The sequence below is a fragment of the Limulus polyphemus genome, unplaced genomic scaffold (genome assembly GCF_000517525.1).
Source record: "Limulus polyphemus unplaced genomic scaffold, Limulus_polyphemus-2.1.2 Scaffold4010, whole genome shotgun sequence".
Taxonomy (NCBI): Eukaryota; Metazoa; Arthropoda; class Merostomata; order Xiphosura; family Limulidae; genus Limulus; species Limulus polyphemus.
In genome coordinates this window covers 74857-88579 of record NW_013669620.1, presented here as the reverse complement: position 1 = coordinate 88579, position 13723 = coordinate 74857, and the positions used below count along the sequence as shown (strand labels likewise).

The 13723-nt window shown below is 34.1% G+C and overlaps 1 protein-coding gene across 1 annotated transcript in view; it reads left to right on the top strand.

Annotated features, from left to right (window-relative positions):
- The window catches only part of LOC106470448 (tissue inhibitor of metalloproteases-like), a 22626-nt gene extending 12358 nt beyond the window's left edge, over positions 1-10268 (top strand). The window contains exons 3-6 of the mRNA XM_013931009.2: positions 3116-3198; positions 5454-5559; positions 6831-6952; positions 8866-10268. Coding sequence (XP_013786463.2) covers positions 3116-3198; positions 5454-5559; positions 6831-6952; positions 8866-9099 — 545 coding nt within the window. The 3' untranslated portion in view covers positions 9100-10268. The remainder of the gene's footprint in view (positions 1-3115; positions 3199-5453; positions 5560-6830; positions 6953-8865) is intronic.
- The last annotated feature ends 3455 nt before the right edge of the window (positions 10269-13723 follow it).

Here is a 13723-nt window from a genome sequence, read left to right as displayed (position 1 = left end):
GGGGGCGTGTTAATAAAGACAGGTAATAGTAGAAATCATAGAAGTAAAACAGAAAATGGCTAGAGTTAGATAAAGGCTGCTTTGGGGGGGGGGGAAGAATGATAGTGTTGCGTTTATAAATGTGCTCAGTACTAAAACTTTAAGGCTATACAGAATGGTTCAATTACCATTAAAGTTCCAGTTCCTAATGGAAATATTTGAATCTTTGGCAATGAAGGACCAGATGATCAAGGAGTTTTCATAGCAGAAAATTCTCCCAGTGGGAGTAATGCTAGTGATTTTTAGTGTAGAGCTTCTCCCAGTGAGAGTAATGCTAGTGATTTTTAGTGTAGAGCTTCTCCCAGTGAGAGTAATGCTAGTGATTTTTAGTGTAGAGCTTCTCCCAGTGAGAGTAATGCTAGTGATTTTTTAGTGTAGAGCTTCTTTGTTTGTTTGTTATGGATTTCGCGCAAAGCTACACGAGGGCCATCTGCGCTAGCCGTCCCTAATTTAGCAGTGTAAGACTAGAGCGAAAGGCAGCTAGTCATCACCACCACCCACCGCCAACTCTTGGGCTACTCTTTTACCAATGTATATTGGAATTGACCGTCACGTTATAACGCCCCCACGGCTAAAACGGGCGAGCATGTTTGGTGGGACGGAGATTCGAACCCGAGACTCTCAGATTGCGAGTCGAATGCCCTAAAGGATAATACAGGATCAAATCTAACTGGCTTACTAAAGACATAAAGAAGAAAACTGGGGATAAATGTCATAAATTTAAGAAGTTTCAATTAACAGATAGGATGAAAGTTTTATATAACTATAGGAAAGACAGGAATGCATTTAAAAATAAACTTATAAAGGACATAGAAGTAGTTGGCCGATAATCATCAACTAACAACAAAGAATTTCCAAGTATTTTAAAGTTTGTTTGTGTTCTCGTTGCCTTTAGCAAAGCCACATTGGGCTATCCGTTGTGTCCACCGCGAAGAATCAAACCCCGGATTTTAGTGTTGTAAGTCCGTAGACCTACCGCTGTCCCACTGGGAGACAAAGTACGTTAAAACTAAGCAAAGTGTGAAAAGTCAAACTAGTTCTTACCGCGGGGAATCGAACCTCGGTTTTTAGCGTTGTTAGTCCGTAGACCTACCGCTGTCCCACTGGGAGACAAAGTACGTTAAAACTAAGCAAAGTGTGAAAAGTCAGACTAGTTCTTACCGCGGGGAATCGAACCTCGGATTTTAGCGTTGCAAGTCCGTAGACCTACCGCTGTCCCACTGGAGGACGAAGCACGTTAAAACTAAGCCAAGTGTGACTGGTTCTTTAGCGAATGCTCATGGCAACGTTTTTGTTGAAGACTACGAGAATTCTGAGTGTTTTCTTCTGTTCTTGATGACGAGGAACCCACTTTTTAGAAATAAAAGTTTGGAGACGGCTTGACTGGGTAATGAAAAAAAAAAACTTTATTGTAAATGTACGGCGTTTCGACAATATTATGTCATCTTCAGGTACCTGAGAAGGCTGAGTGTTGTCTTAATAAAATGTACGGCGTTTCGACAATATTATGTCATCATCAGGTACCTGAGAAGGCTGAGTGTTGTCTTAATAAAATGTACGGCGTTTCGACAATATTGTGTCATCATCAGGTACCTGAGAAGGCTGAGTGTTGTCTTAATAAAATGTACGGCATTTCGATAATATTGTGTCATATCAACACTGGAGACCGGAAGTTTGGAATAGCTTACAAGGGGAATTGATGATTTCCTGAAAAGTAAAAAGTTCGTTTACATTTTTATTTTTTATTTTTTTACATGCTGGGTGTGCATGGACTGCCTTGGGGGATCAAATACACGAAAACCTTAACTAAATAGTCAACAGCAATCTTGCATTTCAAATATTTATATAATACATCTTGGAAAAATTCCCCGTGCCCATTGTGTATGGTCTTTTTTTTTTTTTATTTTCGATTGTTTGTTTTTTCTCGCCTTGTTTTATAACAACTTTCTAGAAATGTTATTCTTTTAGCACGTGAATTTAGCACGATATTAGATTGCATATCACGTTCTGAAAAGATCTGGCTGTCAGACAGATTATTTATGTTACTAGGATATGTTGACAATCATTGACAGTGAAAGATATGCTACTTATACTATCTTCTCTAAGTAACAATTTAATACAATTTAGTTAGGCTTAGCTACCCCGAAAGTGGAACGGTTACGGTATTTATTATTTGTGTACATAAAAGAAAAAAGAAGATAAAAATTTAGTTCTGACACTTAAAAGTGCCCTTTAATTTGTTCTATCGTCTTGCCTATTAATATTCGTTACCAGTCGTGTACTGACTTAATGAGTTTATTAGATTTATTTGTGGTTAAGCACAAAGCTACACAAAGAGCTATCTGTGCTCTACCCACCACAGGTTTGTTTGTTTATTTTTGAATTTAGCGCAAAGCTACACGAGGGCTATCTGAGCTAACCGTCCCTAATCCGGCAGAACGCGCACAAAATTATGGGTTTAATAGAGTTAAAATGAAATTGATTTGTTTTTTGGGGTTTGAATTTAGCGCAAAGCTACACGAGGGCTATCTGCGCTAACCGTCCCTAATTTAGCAGTGTAAGACTAGAGGGAAGGCAGCTAATCATCACCACCCACCGCCATCTCTTGAGCTACTATTTTACCAACGAATAGTGGGAGTGACCGTCATATTATAGCGGCCCCACGGCTGAAAAGGCGAACATGTTTGGTGTGACGGGGATTCGAACCCGCAGATTGCGAGTTGAGCGCCCCCTAACCACCTGGCCAAAGTGAAACTGAAAAATGAAACACGAGAGTAAGAAATTCATTCCTGATAATGACAGTGAAATACTGCCGATGAAAATGAAATACGGGAGTAAGAAATCCATTCCTGATAATGACAGTGAAATACTGCCAAAAAATTGCAATTAAAGTTTCATTGCGCAGGATGAAACGTTGTTATTTGTGTTTTTATTAAAAACAGATTCAGAACAAGCACAGTATCCCAGAATGCTTTTGTCTAACGGTCTTCTGTGTTCCTCACCTGGAATGCTGCTTACCAATATCTTGTTAGATTTGGTATCTAATATTTTTCCTCTCTTTTTTTTTAACCAACAGTGGTTCTAGCAAAAGTGAAAAGTCTCGGGAAAAGTCACGACAGTTACAAATCCTACGACATTCGACTAAAGAAAGAGTTCAAGGTAAAAAATAAATTAAAATATACATGTAGTCTTACTACAAAGATGATTCATTATGTATGCGTGTGTGTGTGTGTTAGTATCACCTAGTGTGGACTGGCTCGATCACTGTAATGTTTGGTATGGTTACTGGAAACTGACTGTGTACATGGTCTATTTAATATTAGGATTTTTGTCCAAGAAGTGGGATAAAAATACCCTAAAATAACGCAAATTTCCACTTTTTTATAGAATTTAAAGATACAAGTACTTAATCAGTTAAATTAGTCAATTATTAACTTCCACATATCAGGGTATGCAATTAGCATCTAATAAGATTATTAAGGGTTTAATAACAAAAGAAAGAAGGAAGGGCAACATTATCTAATGTTGCCCTATATACAATTTATGATTCCTTAACAGAGACCATGATCTAATAAATATAAAGCAGGCATCACGTTAAAGAGTCGTTACTTTTCCCCCAGTTTAGATAATTCAAGCAATTGCATTATTTGTTATTATTATACGTCCTTAGATTTGTTGAGGAATTATTTTTAATAATCTGTTCATGTTTTGGAGAATGCTTAAGAGGAATTTAACAGAAAATTGTATAATAATCACCGCCGCAACATTGTAAAGAAATACGGTCCCATAACATGTATTAAAATATTATTATCTCATTAGTACTATTAGTCTTTAGTATTCGCCCAAAAAAATAGACTAGTTAAGGAAAATACGTATATGTTTACAGTATTTAATGTTTTTGTACATCTATTGTATAACCAGGAAATGATGGTGAGAAATTCTTAGTAAGAAATTGAACACTTTTGTTTTATAAGCATAATTGACCTTTGTCTTTCTGTCAGATTTTTCTTAACCCTGCGTTAGGCTTTCGGGGTCTTCACGGACTCCAAATATTTTGTAAACATTGGCGCCGATAGATGGAAACACGTATATGTTTGTTGTTCTCAATAGCTTCAGTATTCGGCTAGTTTGTGTTAAACTGTTACACGTTGTTTAGGTGGCAAAAATGTAACAAGTTGTAATTTTCAAGGTTCATTTATTGATTACTAAAAAAAAATTTGAATGTTAGTGTTTTTTTTTCTACAAAATAATATCTTATTATTATTTAAATCTTTCAAAATTAATCTTTTATGATGGAGTCGCTCGGATCCCGGGAGAATGATTATGGAAAATGTTTACAGAAGATTAACGCATGATTAACTGTTTTACTTGAAGATAAACATTTCGGTTTGTAAATGAATGTACGTGTTTTTGCAATGGTCAATGGAATAGAAACCAACAAATGCAATATTTTATGTCTAAATGATTTTTAAAAAACTTAGTTATAAATCAGTATCTTATATTGAATCTGGGATGCAGTCCAATATGACATAAGAACCTTTCCATTTCAGAGTCGCAAGGGCATGTCATAAATATTTTTTATAAAAAATCTATAGCTACCGTTTGTTTGTAATTAAGCACAAAACTACACAATGGGCTATCTGTGCTCTCCCCACCACGGGTATCGAAACCCGGATTCTAGCGTTTTAAGTCCGAAAACATACCGCTGGGAGGCCTATAGCTACCGACCACTAATAAAAAATCCCTGAAAATGCTTGCTTACAACGTTGTTTACAACACTAAAATCCAGGATTTGATTCCCCGCAGTGGGCACAGCAGATTTTGTTGAGAACCTTGCTCAAATTATTTTTAGTAAAAATAAAATAAATAAATATATTGTTGCAGTTTTCAAAATATTCACTGTAAATACTCGTGTATAGTGCGCACTTTATGACATTAGACATGGATAGATCAAACGCAAGAAAATCATAAAACTAAAAAAAAAACAATGCGCAGTGTCGGTTTGGCGTCATCTAGTAACTTTTTGCTTAAGTTGTGTTGTTATTTGGATTATTATTGTTTAATTATATATTATTGTCATTATTCTAGTTTATCTGACTTATACATCATTCTACTAACATTAACCAAACTAACGAGTGTATATATACACGTATAAAGTTAGGCAGTTTTATGCCCAACTTTGAAATCATTAGAGGTATTTGTAACCAAAATAGTTCACAAAAATAAATATGCTAAAACTGAATTTTGTAGTCTTGTCTGTAGCCTCTCCAATTATTCAAAAATCCATCTTGTAATTTAAATTATCGAGAAAAAAATCAGTTTAGTAGTAGGAAAAATAGAGAGGCCTTAATTAGAAAGAAGAACCTTGAAATAATACGTATGTATAGATTTTTATGTCTTTTTGTTGTGTTTAGATGACCAAAAAGGCACGTCAAGCATTGAGCCATGGACTTATCTGGACTGCCACATACGACTCTCTCTGTGGAGTTTCTCTCAATAGGACCAAATACGTCATTACAGGTTGTTGCTGCCATCTACATAAATTCAAGTTAACTAAACAGTTAAATATTAATATGGATTATTCATTTATAAGTAAAAGGCTTAACTTTTACATTATAAAAAGTTAAGTTGTTGATAAGGAAATTTATAAGTCAAAACTTAGATAATATTTTGATATTTTTGTAATTATATGTATTATTAATACAAATAAATTTCGCACATATACATATATTATTACATGTTTATAGATTGTTTATTATGAATCACACAATTTCAAAAAGGTTAACAAATTACATATACTTAAATATTTGGGTACGTATTTTATATGAAACAAATTAGGGCTGCCATCTATTGACAAAACTGGTGTATCAATTAATGGTAATTTTATTTTAAATATATTATTAGAAACAGCTTATATGTTAATACTACCAATAATGTTTGATTATTTTCTATTGCATATTCCTGTTTGGTTGTTCCTATAATTCATACTCTAACTCGTTTCCAAAGACGACTTAAGAATGAATGATATTTAACAATTGTTATAGTGTGTATGCCTTTTACAGGTTGGCGAAAAATGGTTACACGTATATTTGTCATAATTCGTTAGGCCTAATTGTAATGTCTTGAGAAATGTAATTAATGATTTTTGTTGAAAATGATATTTTGTTCATTCAAATTGCGGGATGATATGTTGAAATTTGAACAGAATGTTTATCGTAAAACTGACATTTACGCACAGTTTTGTTGCAGATTTTAAAGTTACTGAAATTATATTCTTACTTCTCTGTTTTCCAATAGATGGCGCAACAATATTTCTAGTATTTTCCTTTTGTAAAAAGTTTCAATATCAAGACATTTTGAGCATGATTTCCCCCATAAAATATCAAATAGCAACAAATATAATATGCATACTATTTCAATATTAGCCAATAATATACAGTTCATAGTTTATACAACATATGATTTTGTGTGCCCATTCCTTTATTGTTTGATAAAAACAAAAGTGCACTAAAATTCAGTTATTATACATAGATACATACATATATATGATACTGTTTGTTTTGCTTATATTTTGATCACAGAAAAATATAGATTCTAAACATATGACGCCCCCACACGATACAGAAACAAATCACTTATTTTAATGAAACTACAGCAAGGGATCTGGTTAGAAGGATCCAGCAGGGACAAATTTTATATACATTACGATAACTCATTCATTTGTCTCACAACATTAGTGTGTTACCACATCACAATAACTAACCTTTTCATGTTTTTAATCTCGCTCCCAGGAGGCGTGAACGGAGAGAAACCATGGCTTTCCTCCTGCAATTACTTTAAAGAGTGGTCTGCTTTGTCCAGAAAACAGAGAAAAGCGTTCCGGAAACTATACCAACACGGCTGTGGATGTAGGGTAAGGAATAGTGCTTGTATTACAGAAAAGCGTCAATAAAAACACCGTTACTCAATTGAACTACATGGTAATGTAAATTTGCAATTTTAATCTTTAAAATATTCTCCAAGGATAGTAAACTAACGAAATATGATACTATTTCGATGACGAGAAACCCACTTTGAGACTAATAATGCTTGGTATCTTGGCACCCCGGGGTGTTCCATCTTAATTGAACAAAACAACCCTACTCTAAACCAACACCCCGGGGTGCCAAGATATCTCTTCTAAGTTTTGCAACAGTATCTGGTCATGTGACCTCTTTGTTCAATATTGTATATATATATCCGTGTCAGTGTAAGTTACTTGAACCTGATGATGACAAAACCTTGTCGAAACGTTGTACATTTGCTGTTATGTTAAACTTATGTTAAAGTTTTTCTTCATTGCCCATTCAAGCCGTCTCCAGCCATTATGATACTATTTGTTTTGCTTATATTCTGATCATAGGAAAATATAGATTCTAAGTATATGACGCCCCCACACGATACAGAAACACATCATTTATTCCAGTGAAACTACAGCAAGTTAGAAGGATCCAGCAGAGACAAATTATGTCACCTGTTCACTTGCTTGTTCGTACCTATATCTGTTTCACGTGATTTACTCCTTTTAACATTCGCACCTGTCTTGACCTAGTGGTGAGAATGCCCAGACAGTGAATCCGTGCGTTCCCGGTTCGCGTCCCGCTGTGACAAAAAACTGAATCCGCACTTAGATCAGTGAGTGCGCTATAAGAGTGATAGTCAAATTCCACTATTCGGTCATACAAGAATAGTCCAAGAATTAGCGGTGGATGCTGTTGACTAGGTGCTGTCCCATTTTTTTCATCAATTCAAAATGATAGACAGCACCTAGCTAGCCCTTTGTGTAAATTTGCTCCAAAAAATCTAAATTCCCTTTAACCTTCAAACTACAGACATTTTTTTATGCTGTCCACTACCGGTAGGTTCACATATCATACTAAACTAAGTATGGTATGTTTTTACCAGTTATAACACACAGTGTAAAGAAGTGACCAAAAAGGGGGTTAAACCAGTTATGTAAACATATAGGAAGCTCCTGTATTAATTAGCAGAATTAGTTACAATACTGACGGAATTGTTATCTAAAAATTGTGTGAGACATGTGTACCTTTAGGGACTCTGTAATTAATAATAACCCTAGATCCACAAGCAATGTGTTTAAAAAGCCCTCAACCCCCTGGAGTAATACTGGGGTTAAATAATGGTCTTATTGTTCATCTCATTTCTTTAATTCAGACATAGATACTGACGATTACAGGCATTGATAATGCTATTGCCATTTACTCTGTCTGCCATGGCCTGGTGGTTAGGGCACTCGACTCGCAGTTTGAGGGTGGTGGGTTCGAATATCGTCCTTGAACATGTTCGTTCTTTCAGCCGTGGGGGCGTTATAGTGTGACAGTCAATCCCACTACTCGTTGGCAAGGCAAAAAGTAGCCTAAGAGTTGGCGGTGGGTGATGTTGATTAACTATCTTCCCTTTAGTCTAACATTTCAAAATTAGGGACAACAAGCAGAGATGGCGCTCGAGTAGTCCAATGCGAAACATGTCGAACTTGTTCAATCGAGGACCGAACAGTCCATCCATCCATCTCTTATAAATCTCATTAAAATGAAATAAAATGTTCGCTCACTTCAACTTTTTTCAGTAAATACGAACCATTTCAACTGCTGTCATTGATCTATTTGTTTTGAAAATTATACTTGTACGTTTTATACAAGTTAGTAGTTTCGAATTACATATTTAGGTTTTGGTACGTGTTTTTTATAATACATAAACTGGAATTTTTCAACTATTTTAGGGACCATTGGGCGTTAACTTACGTATTTCCCTCTCCACTTTTTTCAGATAATATCTTTCTCCAGACACATGTTTGGGCAAGGCTTAGGGCCCGATGGACTTCACTACTGTCCGTGGCAGACCTTTCGTGAAGAAATGCTAGATTGTCAAGGCTTGCACTCTGTCTGTATACGAGACCCTAAAAATGACAGCACGTGCAAATGGCTACCTAACAGAATGTACAAACGTTGCATGAAACGACGTCAGAAATGGTTGGAAAGAGAAAAGCAGAGAGAGCCTTAAAACGCCGCTAGGCGGCACTGTCATCGAGTACTCGTCCAAAAATCATGGGTGATGCACACAAGTATTGTAAAAACACAGAAGTGTAACGCTTATTTCCATATTCTTTAACTATGAAACAGAAATTTCAACTTGGAGACAAAGGAAGTATTTTTTTTTCACATGAGAACATTTTAGTACAAATATTGTTCACATTTTCGAGAAAAAAAAACAACAACTATAATTCTAGTACAATAAAAAAAACGTTGGAATTCTTAAGTTTATTTACAAAAATATATATATAAATCAATCAACATTGAGGCAGTACGTATCATTACGACGATTGGGTGTAAATTATTAATACGAGTAAATATTACACATTCTGGTTTTGCTGGTACGAAGTGAAGACTGTTTCAAGGCGTAATTGTTTACTCAACCTTACCTTTATTATATATTCTGTTGCAACGTACAGAGAAAATGTAATAACTTATCAAACCATTTTTTAACATTAAGATAATTTTTTAGATAAAATATGGTTCAAAGTGGCATTGCTTTTGTTACATTTTTTTGCGTCCTTATTTTAATAACCTTATTAATATTTCGCATATGGTCATAAAATAAGTGTACTTATGACGTTTGATACCGATTTAATGCGAGTAAAATATGCCTGCAAAACTCAACAATTCTTGTAGCGTTCTGAATAATGTCGTTAAAACGTCTCTCTTTTTTTTTTTTCTTATGAAATATTATGGCCAATTTCATTTAATTTTAATAAAACGTTTATGCCGTGCACCAGTAGATGGCGAAACTACATTTGTTAACTCGCAGAATAGATGTAACTATTATTCGTGACGAAAGGTAAGATTTTAGGCAGATCAATAAAAATTTCTAAGAAACTAAATGAGATCTTAGTTAATATATAATGGTTTTATTTTGAAAATTACAGATGACTTCATAAAAAATCAAAGCTATAATTAAGTCAGAATCCGAATTTAATTTTGATACATATTTGTTACTAAGCTTAGGATATTTTTTTTAATAATGTAAAAAAAAATTGAAGGTATTTGTATTTAAATTTTGTTTTCGTTAAGTTTTGTCAAAATATCAATTTGTTCATTTTTGGTTAAATATAATGTGTTTCATTTACCAAAAAATGTACTGGATGTTATGTTGTGTTTTACAAATAGTCAAATAAAAATTACCAGGATTTCTTGGGATCACAAATAATATATAAACACGACTTATTACTTTTTTCATTTTTTTATCTTGCGTAATTCTCGTAAGGGGGGGATACAATATTTTATTATTGAAACTGGACTGACAATATCGAAAGTATTAATTAGGTCGTTGATAACTGCTTTAATTGTCTAAGCCAATATTATTTTGTCCAAATGAGCAGTTGAACTTTTATTTTGAAGTATCTATACATTTCTTAAAACCTTTCAAACATTATGGGCAATTTCATTTAATTTTAATAAAACGTTTATGCCGTGTACCAGTAGATGGCGAAACTAAATTTTTAACTCACAGAAGCAATAAAAATTTGTAGGCACCTAAACGAGATCTTATTTAATATATAATTAAATTTTCAAAACCATATTAGTTTAAACAGTTAATGACCGTACCTTTAAATAACGTATCTCAAATGTAACCTTGCCATCTAGTCTTTTCGTTAAATATAATAAGACTGGCGTAATCGTTATAGTATAGTTATCAAACTAACCGTTAAAGTGTAATTATCAAAACTAACCGTTAAAGTGTAATTATCAAAACTAATTGGTGGAGTATAGTTATCAAAACTAAATGTTAAAGTATAGTTATCAAAACTATTTGTTAAAGTACAGTTATTATTGGTTTAATGGATAAAATACACGTTACTTAACTATTGCTCAAACGACCAAGTTGCCAATGACACACTAGGCCATTTCATTCTGCTTTAGAAAACTATCTAATTACTTTTCTCAAGATCTGTTACTGTTATGTATAAAATATCTAGAGAAAATGATAATGAATCCTAATAATAATTAGTGCAATGAAATTATATAAACTGCCTCTTGGTGGCAAAAACAAACAAAATGGCGGAATTAACCAAGAGATGAAAATAAGCAACCAATGTCGACGTCAAAGAAACCTTTTTAACATTCACGTATTTTCCATTTTTAAATCGCAAAATTTTCAGAAAGTTATTGGAATGAGACAGGTCTTCAATCTACCAATATCTTCAGAAATACAAAAATACAGAGTAAACATCCTGAAGATTCATGATAAACAATTTTGACAGCTCTGTTTTGTAAGAGATCTGAAACTTCCTGATTCAAAATGTGTGTGTAAACTGGGTCAGAAGGAAATGGTGAGATTGACCGGCTAAGACCTTGACAGAATATACTTTGGCAATTGTCTTGTAATTCACTCCTGAGGATGACGTTGTGACGTCGAAACATGTAGAGTCGTCAACTTTTTTAAGGCCATACATAGGCCTAAATAACGTGTGTGTAAACTGGATCAGAGGGAAATGGTGGAAGAGGAAAGACGAGAACCTAGCAACACAACACGACAGACAATTGTTGAAGGAACACAGAAGCACGTGGGAACAAATATTAAATCAATGAGAGTCAGACAACGAAGTCTACAAAGTAGAAAATTGGTCTCGATTATAAGAATCAGGCAAATAGAGAGTAACTGATAGCAAAAGTTAAGAAAACTCAAAAGAAGACAAATCCAAGCACACAGGAAAGAAAACTGACGAGAATACAAGGAAGAAAACCACACAGAATTCCATCACCTCCCGCAAAGAATGGTCTTTGAACTTGTGAAGAAAGGTGTGTTGTGGAAAAACGACCATGCTAAAAGCTTACATGAAGAATACGATGAATGTGAAAAATATTGGTCTTCTGTTGATCTCTGAAGACATCAGCACCAATCCAAATATCAGGAGAAGGTGGAAGATAGAAGTATTCAAGAACTGAATCATCTAACAAAACACCAGCACCCTTAGAAATCTGTTTAATAATTTCCAATCAGAGAAAGCTATGTACGTAGGGCGAAACTAAACATTTACCTGGCCATCAGTGTAGCTAGTTAAATATACCCTTATTGCTTATCTACTTATAAAAAAATAGAATGTTTTGTTTCATAAACTGGGTACCTTTAACTGTTAATGATATTTTCGGCCGTAAAAATTAAAAGTAACACATATACCTAAGAAGAAAACTGAAGCAAACCCAGCATAAGCTTCTACAAAAAGGAAGAACAGATTGAAGGGAAAGATTGGGCTTGTTCACCAAAAGGAGAAAAAAAATGATGTCCCGCACATCGAGCATCAATAGAATTGGAAAACTAAAACGACCCGCCAATAGATGATTCAGGTGTGACAGCCCTGATATGCCAATCAATGAAAGCTGACAATGTAGAGTAGCCACTGGATGTCCATGCATACTAGAAGGATACTCTATGAATAAGGCCTTCAAAAGGTTTTTTTTTTTCAATAACCGAAATGTTAACACCAGTATTAACACTGACTTCACAATTTATGGGTCAAGTAAACAATGGAACTAAGTTTACAGAACGGCTGTCGTGTAAATAAGAAAATCTAGTCGCGTGGAAATTGGAAGAGTGGTAAGATGACACACGCAATACATTGCGTCAAGGACGTTAAAATCTAAAAGTCGTGTGGTTGGCCTAGCAACAAAAAGTCAACAATAAAAGGTTTATTGGAAAGGTCTATCTGATTCGAATAAGGCTTTTAGAATTATGGAGTTTACAAGTTTGTTACTCTGTCTGTTACTGTCGGCCAATTAGTCAGTTTACTGCCATTAACTTTGGGTTTCTGTTTCGATCAAGAACCACAGATATGAAGTTAGCAAGTGGAATTTCTGTTAAAGGTGTGGTTTAATGTGAGAAGTTGGGCCTATCATTGGCCATTGTCTAAGTTTAACATCGATCTTAGAGTTGCAAAAATAATATATATATTATGTTTAAATGTACTACGTTTTGTATTATTTTCACCAAGTATTCCAACCTACAATATAAAATGTTAATAGGGTTAACAATTGCCACAGATCACAACTTAAGTTTTTGAATACCGATAAAATCATTCTCGTATTTATGAGAACATTAAAGAATATAATTTAAAATTATATAAAAATAACTACAGCTTTTAATAATCGATGATTTTCACAAATATATGATTGTACTATGGATAATTCATGTGGGTTATAATTTAAATTATAAACAGTGTCTTGAAAAAAAAAGTGCTCTTGGTGTAATAGTTGATCAGTCTCTAAAGCCATCCAAGAAATGTACTGTTGCTAGTAGTATGGAAAATAGGATTTTAGGTTGCATCTACAGAAATATTGAATACAGGTGTTAAGAGGTTATAATTTAAATTATAAACAGTGTCTTGAAAAAAAAAGTGCTCTTGGTGTAATAGTTGATCAGTCTCTAAAGCTATCAAAGAAATGTACTGTTGCTAGTAGTATGGAAAATAGGATTTTAGGTTGCATCTACAGAAATATTGAATACAGGTGTTAAGAGGTTATAATTTCATTATATAGATCACGGGTCAGGAATTGTTGGAAATGGTTACAAGAATAATAATGGCTGGAGACGGCTTGAATGGGTAATGAAAAAAACTTTAATATAACAGCAA